Source organism: Neofelis nebulosa, chromosome 6, assembly GCF_028018385.1.
Source record: "Neofelis nebulosa isolate mNeoNeb1 chromosome 6, mNeoNeb1.pri, whole genome shotgun sequence".
NCBI classification, from domain to species: domain Eukaryota; kingdom Metazoa; phylum Chordata; class Mammalia; order Carnivora; family Felidae; genus Neofelis; species Neofelis nebulosa.
In genome coordinates, this window is record NC_080787.1 from 36,024,416 (window position 1) to 36,045,350 (window position 20,935).

Sequence of the window (20,935 nt, forward strand, 5' to 3'; positions counted from 1 at the left end):
ATGACATGCTCATAGGGAGCTGTAGCCCTCTCTGTGTGACAGCCCTGCCCCGGCTGGGACAGTCCAGCCTGATTGGCTCTGTGGCCAGGGTCCCCCTGGGGAGGGGGATATGGACACTTCAGGGAAGCAGGTAGCAGGCTGGTAAGTTGCAGGGGCGGGTGTATGAGTAAACACCTCCATTAGGAGAGACAAAAAGGTGGGCGGGCCCTAGATGTGCGGATGAGGGGCGCAGCTATGACTCCCAACGGGACAGTGGTCTGGAGGAGGGGGTGGGGAGCACGTGGGGACTCAGAGGCTCGGAGGCAGCGCCGGGTCTGGTCAGGGTGGGGGCAGCAAGGCGTGTGGCCTGAGCAGAGGCGGAGCAAGCACGATGGCAGGTCACAGGAGCCTCCTAGAGCCTGTGTGAGGTCCTGGCTCTTCTCTGGGACGAGGCGGCTTTACTGTTCTGGTGAACCCAGGGCAGCCCGACAAATCTTGAGTGGCCCCCCCCTTACTTTCTTCGGAGAAGGGAAGAGAGCAGGGCTGACAACACAGGCTCTGGAGCTGGTGTTCAAACCGCAGCTCCACTACTTGCCTGACCAACCTGTGCCTCAGTTTCCCCCATCCCATATAAAGGGGATAACCACAGCATGGGGGTGCTGTGGCCATTCAGCGGGCTAAAGCTCCCTATGAGCGTGTCGTAATGCTGTCGTGTATTGGCTGATTTTACCTTTTCTTAATAACTTCCCCCGCTACAGGGACAAAGTGACTGATGAGAGCAAGGTCCCAGCCAATAAAGGACAGAGCCGGTCCTGAAGATGCTGAGTGCCTGCCTCCACCCCACTGCTCATTGGTGGCACGTTCCCCCACCCACCTGCCCCCACTCATCCCCTCTGCCTCTCTTTTCCCTGGTGCACCATGGGCCCCTCTGTCCAGATTCTCTCCTTGTGTCTAGAGCTTTCTCTGGGGACAGGGGTGGAGAAGCTGGCCTGGCTGCCTGAGGAGGGCTGATGGAAGAGTTGGGTCCAGTTGCTGCCTAACCACTCCCCGGCCCCTTCCCTTTGGTGGAGGCCGACAGGATAATGGATTTGAAGTCCGCACACCTGCCTCAACAAAGGGATTTTTTTGTGTGTGTGTGAGGCTCAAAGTCAATGGTGTATTAATTAAGGGGAACAGCTGCTACCGCAGTTCTTATGATAAGTCAGTGACAAATGGCCGTGTTTACCTTTCTCCTGAGCAGAGGCTCTGGAAGATGGCCTGGAGCTCCTGGGTGGACGTCCACGGCCGAGATTTGTGGGGTACAGCCTCTCCCTCTTGTACTCCCCAAGCTTCTTTATTGGTGCCACCCAAGCCCAAGAGGGCTATTTGTCACTGAAGAAAGACAGGTCCGCGGCCCAGGGAGCCTTGAAGGGAGTGGGCAGAGCAATGGAAACTTCTCTGTAATGGCTCCCACCCAAAAAAGATGCCCTCAGACCCCCTCCTCAGGCAAATCCCACCACCCTGCCCTGTCCTTGTGCAGTGAGAGCTGCTTGAAAGAAAGACGTGGCCCTTCAAAGCGGAGGAGGGCTGCAGGGCCGGATCTGAGGCTGTGCGGCAGAGGACGCATCTCCGGGCCTTTGTGCCGCTCAGGCGCTCCGTGCTCCATAAAGGCAGGGGCCGGCTGGCGGGGGCCTTTTGTTATTTGGCTTATTTTGATCTTGCTCCCGCTCTCCAAACAGTCTCACAGAAATAGAGCCCTGCATTAGCTCCCTTCACAGCTTAAGACAAAACACAGCAGAGGGAGAATGTTTCACTGAAAAACAGAAAAGGGAAAGATGGGCTCATTTCTGTCTGGGTCCTTTGACTATCAATTTATCCAGCAAATTCCCAGCAGATGGGAGGAGAGTGGGACAGTGCTCACCGGCCAGCCACCAGCTGCAGGTGGGACCGCGCGGGGGGCACAGCGGGGCCGGCTGAGGAGGAAGGGCTGGATCTTGGTGCCAGCTCCAATGCCCGCAGCTCTGGTGTGCCCTCGGGGTAGGGGCTGCCCTGGTGGAGAGCCGTAGGGCCAGCAGCTCAGTGAGCCCCTGCCCTGCAGAGTCCTGTGGGCCCTGCTCCCTCCCAGACAGCACTTGGGCCTCCGCAGTCTCCAGACTAGAGACTAGTGTGTTGCCAACATCAATCTCCCGCCTCCTTTAAGGACACCGTCGGCTGCCAAGGAGCCCCATCCGACCTCACTCTGCTCTTCCTTTCTCCCCCTGGGGGCCTCTGGGGCCCTGCGGGGAGGCAGAAATGGGGCCCAGGAAAGAGGGTCTACCGATCTCCAGCCCTTGCCACCCACTCACTGGGACCAGGTGGGTGCCTTTTGACTTCATCCTGCAGGGTGTGGTAGTCATGCCCTGTTGTAAATGGGGAAACTAAGGCTCTGAGAGGTTGCGTAGTTTGCTGGAGAACCCGGTCACAAAAAGGCCGGGGCCCGGAGGGAGGAAGGCCAGCTGTCCCGAGAAGGCTCAGAGCCCCTGCGCAGCCCACCCCAGCCTCCTCTTCCAGCTGACCTCTGGGGAGCCAGTGCTTCGTAACCCCACCACTTACCATTCCTTATAACTTGCTTGGGTGGGGGAGAACCATGGACGAGAAACACATCCATTTTTAATAAATAGTTTATTTATCCAACAGTTTCAACCCTGATATTGAAGCCTGTTGCAGCGTTATTCTTCTGGCTGCAGCCTTGATTAAGAGACCATTTCTTTGCCACGGGGCTGCCACTCAGAGTCCAGCCCCCCCGATCATCCAGACATCAGAGGAAATGAGAGAGTATTGCTCAAATGAGGGAGACCGGAGCTTTATTAAGGAAACAAAAAATACCAGGAAGACCGAAAGGGGTGGTTGGTGCCTTCTGGAGGCAGCTGTTTCGGCTCCTCTGCTTGCCCCTCTCCCGCGGCCGCAGATGAGAACATATGGGGACGAAGCTCTGCTGGAGAGGCTCCTCGCACTTAACTAAGGCCCCCCCGCCAGGGTGTTTGCGGAGACAGGCTCCCGCGACGCGGGCTGATGGGCTGGCGGGGGGCCGCGAAGGTCTGCGGCGGCGCCGGCACGCTCCCGGGGAGGCCAGCAGGGGGCAGCCGAGCCGCCCTTGCGAACCTAGTCGGTGCCGGAAGTTCTGCTTAAGCAGCCCCGGCGTGCGGGACGCTGTGGCCGCCACGGGACAAGGTGACCGTCGCACCCCGGAGGCGAGAACCTCCCTGGGTCCTGCAATCTGCGTTCGCGGCCCGATGCAGTGCCCTGGCTGCAGGTCTGGTCTAGAACTGCGACTCTGTGAGCAGCACCACTAAAGAGGCCGCCTCTGGGCAGCCCTACCCGCCTCGGCCCTTGTCTGCTCCCGGTTGCTCTCAGGCGGCCACGCCAGCAGCTCACTCCCGACCCAAGGGTCCTGCGTGCCAGGGCCTGGCATTTCTAGATAGTCCTTCTACAGTACTCGTTCTAACTGCTAGCACCTTCCCCCTTCAGGATAAAAGAGGCCCAACCCAGCTAGAGGACAGGCTTTCTCCCCTCTCCCTTGAGCTCCCAGGTAACACCCTCTGAAGGCACATGGACCAAACTGCTCCCTGACCCCTGCCGCCCCAGCCTGCCATCCCGACCCACCGCCCACGGGCACGATGCCCACCCTGCTGAGTGCTCGCCAGCGGTGGACGAGCTCCAGCCCACCTAACTGCACACTAGCTCTGCAGGGTCTCACGGCTGCTGCTCTTTCATCTTTTTTGTTCATCAAAAACAAACCCTTCTCCCCTCTTCTGCCGGCAGTCGGGCACAGGATTGGACCAATGCAGAGGACAAGGCCTCTGGCTTTTCCCCTGTGCCCTTCAAGGAAGCCCACGCTTCCCTACAAGCTAATCTCTGAAGAGTCTTACAGAGAGACCTTTGGAACCAGAGTCTGGAGGAAGGTGAAAGTCAAGGCAAGTGTGAATTCAGCACTGGCAGGTCTGGTGGCCTTCTCGCGCCCCCGGAGGGGACTGGCCTGGGACAGGCCGACTGGGAACAGGCCCCCGCCCGGGATTTATCGCTCTGAGTCGGAGAAGGAAGAGGGCTTAGTCCATCTCCACACCAGCATATCCTCTCCAGCCACACGGTGGGACTCTGTCTGGATCCGGGATTCGTTGGACGCCAGGAACTCCACAGCCCGGTCCCAGACCCGCTTCATGCGCCTCCTGCAACGACAAGGACCAGGCTCAGCAGGCAAGCTGCGCCCCGGCAGCTCCACTGGGTACTGCCCAGAGAAGCGAGCTGGTCCGGACGCACCCTCTGTACAAACTGGGGCCCTGACTCCAGGATCTCGCGCAGAATTTATCTGCGGGAGGAAAAGTCATCAGGTACTAACAGAGCTCCTGCAGAGGAGAGGAACTTCTTGAGCCACAGAGAAATAATTCCTCAACCTTCTCTGCTCCAAAAGCATTCAATTAAAGGGAGCTGAAGGGGGCCAGAGGGGGCCAGGGCACCCCCAGGTGTCCAAGAGGGAAGGGGCTGTGCTGGCCTCAGCCAGCGCTTGCTGGGACCTGTTACCGCAGCAGCCCGGGCCAGGCAGCCCCACCACCGGTGCCGGCTGCATTCTAATGCCCCATGTGGGCTAATTAAAGAGTGGCCACTGGGCTGTCGAGTCCAAACTCCACAGTACTTTGGAGCACTCGAGTGAGCTAAGCATCCAACCGGGGAGGCGAAGAAGCTGGAGCTGCTCTTGGAACCAGAGCTACCGGCCAGGGCCCCTTCTGCTCTGCTGGGTCCCTGGGGCCTTGCATCCCCTTGGACAGCCCCCTGTGGTCTCTTCCCCCTCCAGACTAGACAGGAAGATTCCAAGGCAGTCAGGGAGGACTGCTCTGACGTCCTCTCTTTGATGAGTTCCCGTCTTTCGTCAGCACCGCAGACCACCTCCCTGTGACCCCTCGCGTGGAGAGTGAACATGGGTGTGTACATGTGGGAGCGGGAAGGTTCCACCTGGGGGAGAACAAAGGAGGGAAGCGCCCAAGGTGGCCCGTGGGTCAGGAGTCAGAGTTGGGGTGCCAGGGCTTTCTCCTCCAGAGGTCAGGTCCCGTTGGGCAGGCCCACTGGGCTGCTCTAGCCCCAGCCCCCCCTCCCAGGCAGCGAGCAGGCCTGCGCCAGCCAGGCTCCACGGCTCTCCCTCAGTCTCACGGGCAGACCCTCCTCTGCGGGGCACGCCCGACGGTGCCCACGCAGGGCCGACAGCAGCGGACAGGTCCTCACGACATGAGGGCTCAGGTGCACCGACCGGGGGCCTGGGAGATAAATCGAGAGGCTGGGAGCCAACATGGCTTGAGTCTCCCGGGGTTTACTGACCGGGCTCGGTCCCGCCTGTGGTCCCTGCTGTGGCGTGGGAGCTGAGGCCGGGTGGCCCGGCCGGAGACAAGCCGCGACGGCACTCTTGCTCTCACTTCAGCGAGCATGTGGGTTGCATGGAACTGAAGCCCAAGCAACAAGGGCCACTCTTGGGTGAGTGCTCACGTGCTAGGCACAGACTTAATGAGCTGTGAGGCCACTTCCTGACACCCCGTCCCCTTTTCCTGAGGACTTGTCACTACTGCCTAATAGCACACATTTTCCTTATGCATCTTGTCACCTCTCTTCCTCCCTAGAACCAGTGTTTCGCTGGGGCGCGGATTTGGGTTTCTTCTCCCCACCGTCTCCCCGGGACCCAGTAGCATGTGGCCTGCGGTTGGTGCTCAATAAACATTTGTTGAGGAAACAAGGGCTTCAGCGCAGCCCTCTGCCCGGCAGTGGTGTCTTTGTTTTGGATGAGGAAACTGGCTCAGAGTGGCCGTGACTCATGGTCACGTGGTGACTCCTGGTGGGGCCAGGAATTTGGTGGGAGTCTGAAAACACCAAGTGGCCTCCTCTTGGGAGTCGGAGGGCGACGTAGCTGCCTCCTGCTGAAGACCAAACAACAAGCACGAGCCAACGCCTGCTCTCCCTAAGCTTCCTGCCTGCACGTCCCTAAGAACGATGAAAGTTACTAAGCATTTACAAGTAAAACCTTAAATGTTTTGCTCTTCCAGTCCTCTTGGGTTGCACAGAAGTGCCACCAGTGCTGGGCCTCGAGCAAGCTCCTTAACCTCCCTGAGCCTCAGTTTCCTCATCTGTTAGATGGGGTACTCACTGTTCTCACCTCGCAGGGCCACAGTGAGGAGCCAGTGAGTGTGGGCTTTGCCCGTGGAGGGCACAGAGCAGCGCCAGCTTGCAGTGAGTGTTCGTCCCCCTCCGGAGAGATGGCATCCGGCTGGAGACCGCGGCGAGCTACTGAGGGGGGGCCCCACAATCTGGGCCGACACCTCGGCGGGCCCTGATGGCTGCCCCCTGGGACCCCGTCCTCCAAAGCTACCCCACATGTGGTTTTGCAGATGCCCACATCCGGGATCTGCAGCCCATGTGAAAGGTCCCCTGGTGTCATGCGGGACAACGGCCTGCTACCCCTTCCCATGCAGCCGTGCCCCCTGGGAACGGACCCCATCCACTGCCGTGAAGTTCTGCTTTCAACTGCAGGTACACCTGTGTGCGTGTGTGCGTGTGCATGCGTGTGTGGGAAGTGAACCGTATTTTAGATAACATGTCATGGGCCGTGGTTAAAAATGTTTGAAAAACAATCTCCTCCTTGCTAGTGACTGATTCAAGAATATGGGGCACGTGGGTGGCTCAGTCGGTTAAGTGTCCAGCTTCGGCTCAGGTCACCATCTCACAGTTTGTGGGTTTAAGCCCTGCGTTGGGCTCTGTGCTGACAGCTCAGAACCTGCAGCCTGCTTCGGATTCTGTGTCTCCCTCTCTCTGCCCCTCCTCCAATCACACTTTGTCTCTCTCTCACATATTCTAAAGAACAGACAAGTAACCGAGTCTGGCCAGCAGGGCCTCAGTGAGTGTGTCACTGGCAGCTTCTGAGAATGTTTTCTCCTGCTTGTGACTGCAACGGGAGGCCCCTCTCCCCTGCTGGCTGTGACAAGGCAGATGCTGGTCCAGCTGCTGCTGGCCACCATCCTGTGACCGCGAGGAACTCCCGCCAGCCCACAACATCCACGGAAGCCAGGACCCCAAGGATCACAGAAAAAAGGGACCAGGGACCCGACTATTCTGTGTCTGGAGCCCACATGACTCTGGACTTCCACTAATGGAAACCTATCAAGATCCTTCCCGGCTTGAGCCACCCAACGCTAACAGAGGAGTGGGACCATGTTTCTAAACCTCTGGTCTGCGTTCTGCCACGAAGAGCCGAGCGCGGGAGGAGTGGCAGGAGGCATGCGTAGTGGCCCCCTCCCCTGGGATCCTCGGGGCTGAGCTGCCCCTCCCCCCGCCCCATAACTGATGCTCGGGGCTCCTTCCGTGGCACTCGGGGGGGCCGGACCAGGACTCACCGGCTCTGCGGAGGGATCAGGGTGTCGCGCACGTGCAGGATGCCCACGTACGGGTAGCGCTCCATGTCCTGCTCCCAGTCCACGTAATGGTCCTGGACCACGTCTGCAGGGTAGGGCAGGGGGCACGGTTTAGGACAAGGACCTTCCGGCGGGTGCCCGCAGTCCTCGCCCCAGGGGCCACACACCTATAATCTTCTTCACCATCTCATACATGGCTTGCTCCTCTTCTTCCAACTTCCGCCACCGATACTTCAGGAGGATCAGGAGGCCCCACAGAAAGGCCAAGCCTGTGAGGGAACAAAGGCCCGGTTAATCCTCACGTCACCTGCGGCCACTCAGAGGCACACTGAGTGTCAGTCTGGGTCGGTGGCTGCGCTGGAGGCTATGGGTGAGCCGCACAAGTGTTCTGAGCACCTACTATGTGTCAGGCCCCAGCTAGCATGCGGGAGGGGACAAAGGAGGTGGAAATGTAAAGGGAAGGCAGGCCATTAAGTGATCATCTTCCTCCTGCCGGCTGTCACCACAGAGGCATCCCCAGCCGTCCAGATTGCAGCTCCTCCCAACCGCATTCCGGGACTTTCATCTCCTCCCTTGTGAACCAGAACACGGCGTTTCATACATATATACATGCGGGGCCCTTTGTATTCCGGGATGCTGCTGCCGATAATGATGTCTGTGCCTGATGGCGTGGGTGAGGGAGCTGTGTGCACGCCCAGATGGCCTGTGATTTGTAACTGTGCCATGTCTGCAGAGCCGGCAGTTTCTAGGACTCGGCCTTTTGCCTTCAGAGACACCCCAAGGTCTCTGCTCAAAGGCGGCCCCTGATGTCGGGAGACAAGACTCGCGCTCTGCTTTTCAGCTCAGCGCCCCGGGTCCTTCCTGCTTTCATCAGGTACCTAGAGCTCCCAAGGAGAGGGAGTAAAATCAGGCCAAGCTCCTGGTGCGCCTCCTCCTCCGAGAGGCCTGCACTCTGGGGCCCCCAGGGCGATGATGCTGGGCTCCAGCCAGCACCCATCTCCCTCTCAGGGACACTTGACGGTCCCCGACCCTGAGCAAGGATGTTTTCAGTTATCCTCATGCTCCCGCCACCAGTCTCTAAAGGTAAGATGAACCAGGGCAGAGGCCGACTTGTTCATCTCCTCTGTTTTATTAGACAGACCTCAGGTTCACTAGACAGAAATGAACTCTCTGGGCCTGGGCTTCCAGAACTCATCACTCATGCCTAGGAGTGTCACTGAGCTGGGCTCCTGGGAGGTTCTCTGGGAGCAGTCCCCGCGGCAGAGGCAGGGGGGAGAAGGGCAGCCAAGGACTTACACCAGAAGAAGATGAGCAAGTTGGTGATAGCAGTGAACAGGGCGCGGCTCAGGCGGCAGCCGACACCCATGCGCGGGCGGGCGGATTCCAGGCATACCACCTTGTCCACGGTCGTCACCAATTCTGATGGGTCTTCCCCTTTCAACCTGAAACAGGACACAGGGCTGCAGACACATTCAAAAGCTCCCAGGAGCCGTGGGATCGGCCCCACTCAAGGATGGGCTTTGAGGCCTCTACTTGCTTATGAAATAGGCTCGGTATCCTGGTTGCATGCTTTCCCGAAATTTCCCACGTTGGCTACTTAGGAAGAATAAAGCTTTAAAGACGGCAGCAGGCTTGAACCCCTACCGCTAAAGTGACGTCCCCCTCTGTCGGGTCTTTTGACAGCCCCTCTCAGCGTGTGGAAGATTAAACTGTAAATTGGATTCCCACCTCCCAGCATAGAGAAATGGAAATGTTTACTGAATTGCTGGCTTTGCACTGCATGGCAGGAACTGAAAGAGTCTGGGAGGGTGTGCTTTTCCTCAGGGATGGTGACAAAGAGGCATATAAGCTGTTTAAGGGTAAAGATCGGGGTGCCGTGAGGCTCAGGGAATGACGACCACCGGGCTCCCCGAGGCCAGGCCCCAGCCCCAGCGCCTCCACCCTGGCCACTGAGAGGAGGTGTCAGGACACACGGGGATGGATGCCCACACCTACACCTTCTTCCAGCTGGGTGACAGTCTCGTGCTCTGGACCGCACAGTGCAATGCCCAGTATCTGTAGCGTCCCGACTTCTAACGACCCACTTTGAACACTGGTCGTGTGAGCTGGGCCCGGCCCCCCCTCCTGACTACCTTCCCCAGAGTGGAAGGGCGAGCGTCATCATTCTTCTGTGCTAGCAGCTTCGGTGAGTGCCGTGGAGGATAAAATCCATATTCTCCTTCGCCTTTCCTAACACACAGGAAAATCGCTCAGCCACTCAGGGAAGCTTTATTCTTTTTTAAGCCAACGAATTTTAATCGTGCCACGCATCCAGTTATCAAGCTTTGGGTTGAGCTGCCCGAGGGGCTTCTGGTAGAGGCACTGCTGATGGAATTAGTAGTCTGGGTGGATTAGAGAGGAAGGGAACAAAACCCTGGAGGGTGTCTGAATATCAGGAGCTATGGCCTGAGCAGAGACCCCGACAAACCCTGAGAAACGAGAGGCAGTGCCAGGATGATGAACTCTGGTGGGGGAGGGGAGGCATCACTGGTGTGCCCTGCCCCCGCCAGCTGAGCAGCCAGATGGGGCTTTTCAGGAGGGTGAGAGGGCTCACCATCTCTGCGAACAGTGCTCCCCAGAGACAGAACTGAGGCGGAACTGCCCAGTCAGAATAAAATCCAGTATCTCCTTTAGCCATTTCTATACAGAGTGAAACCGACATACAGAAACATTTGTCTAGGAATGAAAACTAGCACCCAGGGAGAGGAAGTGCAGAAAAATGCCTTCTCCAGCAACCCACGTGGGACCAGTGAATTCAAAGCGAGTCACCTGAAACAGGTTTAGCTGGAACACTAGGCTAATGTCCTGCCACCCGGATTTTGTGTCTTATCTGCACCCCAAACGCTTCTTCCTTCCGTTGCCTGGCTTCAGGCTTAGCCCACAAGGACTCAGCCGGGAGACCTGCCTCTAACTTCAGACCCGAGACACCTCTGTGAGCACACGGCAGTCAGCTGATGGGTGAGGAACACGGCCACGGGTGCTTGTGGTGGGGCCGCCACCCTGTGATGTCTCGCCCGCACTCACCAGATGCCCACGTCCTTGTTACTGCTCAGTATCCAGGTCAGTGCAGCTTCAAACTTGGCAGAGGAGCTGCTGGTCACGTTCTGTGGGAGGGGGCAGGAGATGAGTTCTGCGTCTGGGCCAAGCAGCGGGAACATTATTCTCCTGCTGGATTAAGGAAGCCCTCTCCCGTGCCCTCCGTGGGCCCCAAAGCCCTGTTCCACTACATGCACAGCAAAGTGGCAGGCAGGAAATCTGGGCTGCTGAGAGTCAAGAAGGAGCTCTGCCTGGAGGAGTTGATGTGGAAGCACACACAAGGAAACGACGCAGGTCTGAGGTAGCCAAAGGAATTATCATTTCCTCGAGGACCAAAGTGTCAGGCCAGAGAGCTGGCAGCTCATCTTGGGGAAAATGAAAAACAGTGTGGGGATGGGAGCCCAGTGGCCAGTCCCAGCTGTGTGGCCTTGGGCAAGTCCCTGTCCCTCTCTGAGCCTCAGTTTCCTCATCTGGGAAGTGGCAATGACCTAGGCGACCCCTAAGGTTTCTGTCAGCTCCAAAGTTCCACCATTCTATCAGACTGGGGCCAGGCACACAGTCAAGCAGACCCTGAGCAATCTGCATAGCGAACGAAAAGGAGAGAACGGACAGGTGAAATGTAGATCCGCAAAGCTGCTGGGAAGGAGAGCAAGGGGGAGCGAGTAACAGGGCCACTTAAAGAAGAGGTGGCCTACAGTGGCCGCACTGGCCGCTCAGGAGCCAGCCCCCCACCCGCATGCCAGCAGGCTGGGCCCTGGCTCATAGCTCACCCTGGACCGGTCACTCCTACTGCTGCCTAAACTTGCAGCAGCCTAGCACTCAACTAAGTTGTTAAAAAAAAAAAAAAAAAAAAAAAAAAAGGAAAACAAAAAAGCCAAAAAGCAAACACAAAACAAAAAGGGGAAAAAAAAAAAGCAGGGCTTGAAAGATCACTACAAAAGCGCCAGCACCTCCCGGGAATGGGTAAGCGCTGCAGCCTTACTTACTGCTAGGTATTCCTGGGCCTCCATTACAGGAATGCATTTGCTTTTTAGCTTCTCTGGATTTCCACATTCAAAATTACCTAGGAGGAAAAAAACACACATTCAAACACAAAGAAGAGGTGGGGGAAAAAAAATGACTCTGAAACGGACTAAAAAAAATGCAGCAAGAATCAAGCCATCAGCTCTGATAGGGAGCATGTGGCCCCGTGGCTCTGGCTTCTGTGGGGCATCTTCACTCTGCAGCAAGATCAAAAGCCACTTAGCTTGGATCAATTCCAGATCATTAAAACCTGACCTGCAAAGCAGTGCGGTGATTTGCATTAAATGACTAAAAAGCTGCCCAATCCTAAGGTCTGTTTGCAATTGATCCCTAAAAGGATCAGACAGATAGCTTTGGAAGGTACCAGAATGGCACTATAAATAAACACAACCTGGGAAAAAAGAAAGGCAGGGAGGCCGGAGGCACTGCAGGGATTTTGACCGTGACATAGGCAGGTGACCTGAACTCCAGGCCCACCGTTTCAAGGGGTTCTGGGGAGGGGTGTCCAAAATGCCCCAAAGAGAAAGAGGGCATCTCTGTGCTGGGTAGTGGGGCCTCGGCATGGTGCTCCAAGGGGCCACTCCCTTCCAAGCACCCTGGGTGAACAGCTCCCACCCAGGATGGAGCTGGGAGCCTCCCCTTAGGCCTGCCCGGGGCCACCTCCTCTGAAAAATCCCCAGCCCGTGGGAGAATCTTGTTGGACCAAATTGCTCTGGACTTGGGGGCCCACCACAGCCGCTGGTTCTCAAGAGCCTGCTATGGTCCACCCACAACGTGCTGTTTCCCATGGGTCACTAGACTCCTTGAGAGCAGGGACAGCACAGGGTCGGCATGTACAAGAACCTGAACCCACGCACAGCCTGACTGCTCTTAACCTGGCACAGCTTAGGGGCTACGGATGGCTAGTCTGTGAGTCTGTGTGCTGGGGACTGAGTGGCTGGGAATGAACATTAAAAAGCTTGAGAACAAACTAAAGCTTATCCCTCCTATGCCAAGTTGATCTTGACCTTATGGGACCCCTGAGACCAAGGTGGCTGCCATGGTCTGCCCCACCCCAGATCACCCCGCCTGGACCACCGCCACGGCCTCCTGATTGGTTGCCTCCTCTCCCCTTTCTCTTCCACATTTGAGCAACCAAACTTTAAAACGATTCTGCTTACGTGACACTACTACACTCAAGCTGCTGTCACATTTGCATTCCTGGCTGCTGGCTCTCAGCACATCACTCCCCTGCTCAGAAGCCTCCCCAGTGCTCAGTGCCTGCAGGATGAAGCCCCGAGGGCCTGGCCTCTACGGCCACCCATGGTAGAGCCCGGCCGACCTTTCCAAACTCCATTCCTTCCATTTCTTCTTCCCTCACGAAGCCAGCCGCTTACAGCCCTGACCCTATTTCCCCTTTGGCCTTGCCTTCCCCCCCACATATGCAGAACCAATCCTTGCTGGGCTTCAGCGCCCGGCAGACACCGCCTCCCCTGTGACACTTTCCCGACTGCTCCAGCTAAAAGGCAACGTGCCTCCTGGAACTTCCGGCCTCTCGGTTCTCATCCAGTCACACTGTGTATCAGCCAGTGGTCAGGGAGGTAGGTGGTTTGTCTCTTCTACTAGACCATAAGCAGCCCGTGGGCTGCAAAGGCCAGCACAATTCCCTGCCCATAGGTGACCTCCAAGGCAGGGCGGAGGTGGGAGGGGAGTATGGCCTAGTAGAGCCCTCATTCCCCTGCAGCGAGACCCTCAGGGTCGCCGCTGCCAGGCTTGTCAGAGGACAGGAGGCAGCAAACCCCTGGATGGCATAAGCCAGGACCACATATGAAGGGTGGGATGGAGGAAAAATGTCTACCGGCATCCACAGTTTAAGAGGAGAGCTTCTCTATGCCCCGGGGGGCTTCTGAAAATGCAGACTTTAATTCATAGGTTCGGGATGGGACCTCAGAGTCTGCATTTCCAACAAGCTCCTGGGTGATCCTGATGCTGCTGGTTCCTGGGCCACAGCTGAGTCACTAAGGTCTGGAACACCCTCATAGGCCAAAATTTATAGTCTAAGCACCTCAGCCATGGAGAAAGGCCCCTGAGGCCTGCGATGCTGTGAGCTCCCATTCCTCCTGCTTTGCTCCTCTGAGCTGCCCACAGATGCCTCCCTGACCACCGCCAGTCTCCCACCGTTCAGGAGGGAGGTGGTGGCAGAGCTGGGACCACAAGACTGGCCCCGAGGGCTGAGGGCCCACTACAGGCCCATCTGGCCTTGATTTCCTAGCAACAACCTTCCACAAGGGTTGGCCCCACAGGTAAGAGGTGCCTCCTGAACATCTCATAAGACTGAATAGCTTTGTCTGATTTTGGTGCCAAATATATTTAGCCTGGTACTCAAGCCCTGGTCATTCACCGATACCTTTAGCAAGTGACTCTGAGAGGTGTGGGGAGGTGGTATCTCTGGCCTCAAAGAATAATTTTCTAAATAAAGTAGTAGGGGGACCTTCTGGATGGATGACTTTTTAGGGGCATCCTGGGGGTGCTGGAAGTACCCTCCTCTAGAGTAGAGCACTTAATTTTCATTTTGTAAAAAAAAAAAACAAAAAACAAAAAAAAACCCAAGATTACCTGGTGAGATGGGGAGTTCCTGAGAGGGTATGGGACTTCTCTGAAGTCCTGAGGCCAGATGGGGAGATCAGGACCAGCTGTGACACCAGGGCCCTGGCAAGCTGGATGGGCCCGAGTGTGACTGGTCCCCCCATGCACACCCCTGCCACCTGCCTATGCCTCTCCTCCTGGCCTGGCTGACCATCTGATATAGGGAGGCCCTCTAGGTCAGAAGACCGAGACTCTGAGAAGACCTGGGGCCTGGCCCCTTCCAATCAACATGAACCCCCAAAACATCAGGTGGTGGGCATCTAGGGAAGGCAGAAAGGCCTGTACATGTGCCAGGACCCCTGGGACCCTTAAAGGGGATATAAGAACGAAATGTAGGCTTAAAAGAGATGTGTCTGAGCGGGGAAGCAGGGAAGGCAAGACTTGGTTTCTGAGTATATCTTCTGGAAGATCTCCACAGAGCATCTCAGCCACCTGCCGGCCAGCCAGCCAGCCCCAGCCTGGCTGAGCGGGGTAATAGCCCACACCCTCATGAGGAATCTCAGGCCTCAAGATACCCACTCACCGGCTTGGATGGCCAGGAAGTTGTACAGTTCATGCAGCAGCTCCAGCAAGGCCGCCTTCTGCTTGGCCTGACAGAACTGAAAGGGCACAGGACAAGCAGTCAGCAAGGAGGGGTGGGGGGAAAAGGGGGTTCTGTCTGTCTGGTTTTACCTCCTCGGTTACACTGTCAAGTATTAAGCAGCAAGAAACACCTCATACTTTAAAAACAAAAAACAGGGGTGCCTGGGTGGCTTGGTCGGTTAAGCATCCGACTTCGGCTCAGGTCATGATCTCACAGTCTGTGAGTTCGAGCCCCGCGTTGGGGCTCTGTGCTGACAGCTCGGAGCCTGGAGCCTGTTTCAGATTCTGTGTCTCCCTCTCTCTCTGCCCCTCCCCTGTTCATGCTCTGTCTCTCTCTGTCTCAAAAATAAATAAACGTTAAAAAAAAAAAAATTAAAAACAAAAAACAAAAAAACAAATTCTGCAGCGCAGTGGGCCCAGGACAGGGTCGATAAATATCGGGTTAACTGACCGAAGAGGAACACCGTAAAAGCAGAGGCAGAGCTGAAAGCAGACACGGTAACTAAGGGTCTGCATCTTGGAGGCTCCCGGCCTCTGTCCCATGGTTTTCGCTGGAATAAAGGCCATTAAGTGGGGCTGCGGAGCAGAGGCGATGGGGCTGTGGGGAAACGTGGGAGCCCGGCCTCCTTGGCGGGCCAAGCACATGCCACACGACTGCAGTCGCTTCTCCCCTCGGGCCACTCCCGTCTGTTTTTGGAAAGTCCGCTGTCTGCATGCTGCCTATAAATTGTCTGTTCTGTGGATTAGCTGCAGCAAATGCTTCATCTCGGACTGGCTTCTGGACTGGAAATGGGAAATTTCTAGAAACCTTGGAACTAGAGGGGGAAAGAAGTCACGTGTAGGAGAAAACAGGACTAGGAATACAGGCCTACCTAGATCTCCTGCACCTGTAACAGAACTGACACCAGTTTGCTAGACTCGCTAGATTTAGGAGATTTGAAAGAAAGGCTGCTCTTCCCGGAGAGCGAACGGCAAGCCATGTGCTGTGCTGAGTCGTTTACACGTGGGCACGCACTGAAGCGCCACCACAGTCCTGACTGCACACCAGTTTCTCAGATGAGGAGCCCGAGGTGGAGACCTTAGGTAGGCCACCAAGATGCCACAGCTAACGGGTGTTGGAGCCCCCCTTCAGACCTCCTCTGGGTTGTCACCGGGCGGGGTGTGGACGAACGCCTAGGGTCTGGGCTCTGGCTCCAAACTGCAGGAGGGACCACAGTCACTTCCTTTCTCAGGCTCACTCGTTGCCCTCACCTGTAACGGGATGGACTTGGTTTCTCACAGTCTCGGAGGCCAAGAAACATCCCCTCGTATTGCCTAAAGACCTGAAAGCCTTTACGAGGTACAAAATGACACAACCAAGATTTACCCACAGGATCATAAATGTTCAGAGACAACTCACAGGTCTGTAAGCAGAATTAGGTATCCAAACTACCTTTTAAAGACTAATGAGATGGCAAATGTTGACGACAAGAAATGTAACTGAATATACACGTAGATCCCAATTCTATAAACACAGGTACGCAGACGAGATGGGAAGGAAATGCCCCCAGATGTGAATGGAGAGTACCCCTTGGTGGCAGAATCATGGGTGATTTTGTCACATTTTCCACATTTTCTATACTAAACCTTACTGTCACAACCAGAAAAAAAAAGCAGTAACAATTAACTCTGTTCCAAACTCACCGACATTTAGGCAAAGCGGGGCCGATACCACCTAAAGGGAACAGGAGGACAGAAGGCACCAGACAACGAGACGGCCTGATTGAGACAGCACACCCACTCCCAGCCTGTCCACACGTTTTCCGCAGCACAAAGGCAGAAAGAAAAACGCTAAGTGTCGTAGTTGGCTGAGAAGGGAAAGAACACGTATATCTAAAACTCAAATGCCCATCTGGGTTCTGGGTGAGCCTGAGCTGCACAAAGAACAAGACTTTCGGCATGAGCCTCACCAAAGCCAAGAAGCATCTGCCAACTTGCTGTTCCTGTGTCCACCCTTCACAAAGGCCAGCAGCACCCCACGCAACCTCAGCTCACTGGAGCCTGAGACGATGCCCAGACCCTGTCTTTCGATGCTCTGATGTGGCAAGTATCCAGTGTGCTCGCTGAGCGCATCTTTCGCAGGTACCTGGACTATGCCTGCCTGGGCTCACTCGAGTGGGACGAAGAACCAAGCAATAGCAACCAGAGAGGCCTTATAGAAAAGTTCCTTGTTTCCTGTTTTTGCTTTCAGGGTTCAAAGTTCTGGCCACTCCCTCTTTGTCTGGGCCACTGCCTCTAATCACCCACTGTGGTTTTCGCGACAGAAGGCAGGTTAAACTTCTTATGAATCTGTTTTCACAAAAACAACTGAGAAGCAAAGATACTTGGTGGATGACTGCAGTAAATGAATGCAATGAGACGGCCCCCAATAGGATACCGCAGAAGCCAAAAGAAGCAATAAAACCTATTATCGGGACACCCCTTCGTTAACACGGGTGAGAGAATGAACGTGTGGCCATGGGTTGTTTCTTTCCCAGCCCCCGGGCTGCCAGAGATGGAGACTGAGGTCTCGGGGGAGGCCTGGCATTGCACACTTAATAATTAGACTACTAAGTCATGCCCTCTGGCAGCAAAAGGCTCCTCCTTGTAGGATTTATGACCTGAAAATTTACTGCCTCCTATCTTCCCCATACTGTCACCTGTGCCAGCATCCCAGCTCCCTGCTGATGCTGCCTGCATGACTCATAGACAGATAGGGCTGCTTGCATTCCCCAAATATTATTTGTAGGGAACATTAAAGCTTCATAAAACAAATCTATAGACTAACGGGGCTAATTCCACTTTGGGTATGTTTAAAACCAGCCCCCCATGATGTTTCAAATCTGAACGGCATCGTCAGAGCCACAAATGTACTACCAGAGGGAAAGGTGGACCTGAGAACCCAGCCTCCCGACGCTTAAAAACCGCCAGCCCTTCCTCTGGAAGCCAGGGAGCTTGAGAGGTCCTTCAACCACAACCTAATGCATCCCCCCAGACTGACTTAGGCAGAAGATCAAAGTCCCCAGTGCTGTGATGGATGGGAGAGCTTCCATAACAATCCCAGGGTTGGATCTTGGGAGCTCAATTCTCTCTGTTTCAAGTACTCCTTTTGCTGCCACAATTGAGTCTGACACAAACATCACAGAACACGATGTGATTCTGGTGCATTACAGGAAGCACTCCTGAAAATGATCCTATTAATGATCTTTTTTCTGGGGAAGTTTACCTCCTGACGGAGGCTCACATCCTTGAGAGGAATAACAAAAGCTAAAGAAATTCAAACTCACCTCATCTGTTTTACTGTCACAGTCCACTGGCAATAATTTCACTGAGACCAAGAAAAGAAACACAGGAAATTAAAAGTGTGGGTTAAGGAAAAGATGACAAAAAAAAAGACCACTCTCAAAATTCAGGGGAAGTAAAACATTACCAGCCTAAGGGTGGGGATCAGAAAGATGTCATCTAAATGAGGCACTTTTAAAACGCAGACATGTCAGGGTTTCCCAATCCTAGATTAGGAATTAGGACCAGGACAGCTGGGTCCAAATCCTAGCTGGAAATGATTAGGCATTTCCAGCAACTCAACCACGCTGCGTCTGTTTCCTCATTTGTAAAATGGGATCAATAAAGCCCTCCCTGTTTAACTCGGGGCAATGGCCTCCAACAAGTCAATACACATGATGGTTTTGGAAATTGCAAACAATGATGTGTTGAACAGGGATCAGTAACATCGTGGGAGGGGAAGTCCAGGTAGATCCCAGTATATATCCAAGAGCTGTTGTCTGAAAGCATCTCAGCGGTAGGACAGTATACTGTCTGACTGTTGTGGTATCAGTACAGTCCCACAGACTCCCGGGTCTGCTTACTTTCTTTAGTAGGTAGATAAACTGCTCTTATAGCCAAGAAATTATTTGGGTGTGTGCATGAGTCTGGCATCCCCATGCCCACAGGCTTGTTCATACACCCAAATACCCATCTGCTGCAATAGCTAAGACATGATTTGGCATCTCCCTGCCTTTTGGCCGTTCCTGTTAGGCATGGAAAGATGTGGCCTTGGCTTGAGGCTGGGAACAGTATTAACCACGTTCATCCTTTGCAAAGAGTATCAAAAGTTGGTGAACTACAATGCCACTTTATACTTACACTTTAAATTTATATACTTTACACCCTAAAACTTATAAAGGAATGATTTCTATGTTGTTTTCTGTTCAGCTAAAGCCCAGAATTACCCAAGAGGCAAATTTTCCTTTTAAGAAACATACAAATCGTGAACTATTCAGGAAACATACTGTATCCTGCAGACCTCTAATTGTCATGTCTAATCACTAACTAAAGTGTGGACAGAAGCAGCATAGCTGGCAATGTCCTTGACTCACAGAACCCTTTCTTAACACACTCCAGGAGGATAATGTAAGCAAGGATAAACGCCTCCATTTACATCAGTTTAAACTCTTTTGGTGCTGCAAAGCTGGGAACCCAACCAGATCCGATCTGTGGGCAGTGAAACCTGGGGTGCCTTGGAATGGGCACTAATGTGTGAATGAGCAAGAGATCCAAGTTAAGAAAGAACTAAAAAGGAATGGGGGTGGACCTGTCTGTTAGAGAGGGGTGTGGTTTTCTCTAGAGAGGGAAAACCAGAGGTTGGGGAAGGAGTGACTACGAATGAAGATTGCTTCCAGCACGTGGTTGAAAGGGAGATTGGTAGGAAGGGCTAGGGCAGAAAATGAGAACAGGAGAGAGTGAAGACAGAAATTATTGCAGATGCAGGAACTCCGGCCCTCTTCTCCCACCGCTGGAGGGAGGAGAGTCAAGGTCTGGAGGTAAGTAGACAGCCAGAGGCATCTAAGGCCCGGGAATGTGCAGCCTGGCGCTGAGAGGAACGGTGGTGGTGCAGGTGGACACTCGCGCGCCCGGGGCCCTCCCCTGCGCCGGCCCGGGACGTACTGTTGTCCTCTGCCTCCTGCGGCGCCGAGGGCTTGCCCATCTTCACCCAGAGGATGCCCAGGAAGACGAGCAGCAGCCCCAGGCTGGCCCAGAACAGGAGCCGGGACAGGCAGCGCTCCAGCCGCCGCCCCGCTTCGGGCCGGGCCCGCGCCGCGCCGGCTGAGCCCGTCCGCGTCGCTCGCAGGCCCGGACGCGGGTCGGCGCCGAGGAGGGTGGAGGGCAGCCGTGCCGGGGCCGGGGTCGTGGCCCACCAGCGACGGACTCCGTGGCCCGGCGCGGCCCGGTCGAGCGGCCGGGCGTCCTCGTCCTCCTCGGAGCTGCCCCGGACCGAGGCGCGGCGCCTGAGCGGCGCAGGGCGGGCGGGGTAAGAGAAGCCGCGGCTCCCGGACCAGGAAGCCGCGGAGGCCCCGAGATCGCCGTAGGCCCCAGAGGTCGCGTAGGCCGAGCCTGAGGCCGGCGGGGAGTGCCAGGGCTCCGCTCGCAGGGAGGCCGCAGCAGGCCGGGCTCGCAGCGGCGCCTCTTCGCGCAGCCGGGCCTCCTCGCGCAGCCGCTCCTCGCCCCGCAGCCGGGCCTCCTCCCGCAGCCGCTCCTCGCCGCGTAGCCGGGCCTCGCCCCGCAGGCGGCGCAGCTTGTTGCGGTAGACGTCCCGGGTGGTGTCGGTGATGGGTCCTGGCTGGAAGCCCAGGGCCTGTAGCTCCCGCCGCAGCTCCAGGTCCGACAGGCCGGCCATGGCCAGGACGCCGCCCCCCGCCCGCCCCTGGCGCGCACCGCACCCGGAACTGCTCTCGCCGGCGGCCGCGGCGGAGCGGGCGGGGCCCCCGCGCCATGATGGGAAGGTCGGCCTTTGCCGCCATGTTGAGAAGGTCGGCGCCTCCCCGATTGCCGGCCATGATGAGGGGGTCAGACTCGGCCTTTAAGGCCGCCATGTTGGAGAGGTCCAAGGATTTTTTTTTCCCCCCCTCCCTTTTCCCCCCTCCCTCCTTACTCAGTCCTCCTCCTTGTCTGTAAGGCCAATCGGTGTTTTCTTTCTGAATCCTCCGCCCCATGCGCGGTCCCTGGCACGTGGTAGGCACTCAGTGAATTGTTGATTTGGTGGATGAATTGCTTGATGGTGAAAGACAAGCCACTACGGAGAGCAGGGAGATGGGACCCTTCCCCGCTCTGTGCTTGGGGACCTTGTGTGATCCCTTCTGCAGTCAGGAAAGGCTTTGGGTCGTGGACTAGACGCCAGGCATGCTACGAGACCCGGTCCGACCTGAGGTCGAGGGCTACAGGCTTCTGTGTTT

At 55.9% G+C, this 20,935-nt stretch overlaps 1 protein-coding gene and 1 long non-coding RNA gene across 2 annotated transcripts; one reads left to right on the forward strand and one right to left on the reverse strand.

Moving 5' to 3' along the window:
* Positions 1-1,105: 1,105 nt before the first annotated feature.
* LOC131514052 (uncharacterized) lies at positions 1,106-2,838 on the forward strand. Its single transcript, XR_009262910.1, has 2 exons — positions 1,106-2,312; positions 2,635-2,838. It is a non-coding gene; the product is annotated as an uncharacterized LOC131514052 (long non-coding RNA).
* LEMD2 (LEM domain nuclear envelope protein 2) lies at positions 2,603-20,443 on the reverse strand. Its single transcript, XM_058733603.1, has 9 exons — positions 19,650-20,443; positions 17,993-18,033; positions 14,629-14,704; positions 11,444-11,520; positions 10,446-10,525; positions 8,679-8,824; positions 7,550-7,651; positions 7,365-7,467; positions 2,603-4,163 (listed from the first exon to the last, which is right to left on the reverse strand). Exons 1-9 carry the CDS (start codon positions 20,377-20,379, stop codon positions 4,013-4,015), a joined length of 1,506 nt encoding a protein of 501 aa, XP_058589586.1. The 5' UTR covers positions 20,380-20,443; the 3' UTR covers positions 2,603-4,012.
* Positions 20,444-20,935: the final 492 nt, after the last annotated feature.

Excerpts from the sequence above, each read along its gene's own strand:
- LEMD2 (XM_058733603.1), bottom strand. The coding sequence starts at position 20,379 with ATGGCCGGCCTGTCGGACCTGGAGCTGCGGCGGGAGCTACAGGCCCTG. Across the intron at positions 14,705-17,992 it reads GTGACAGTAAAACAGATGAG|TTCTGTCAGGCCAAGCAGAA; the intron begins GTGAGTTTGAAT and ends GTGCCCTTTCAG. Across the intron at positions 4,164-7,364 it reads CTGATCCCTCCGCAGAGCCG|GAGGCGCATGAAGCGGGTCT; the intron begins GTGAGTCCTGGT and ends TTGTCGTTGCAG.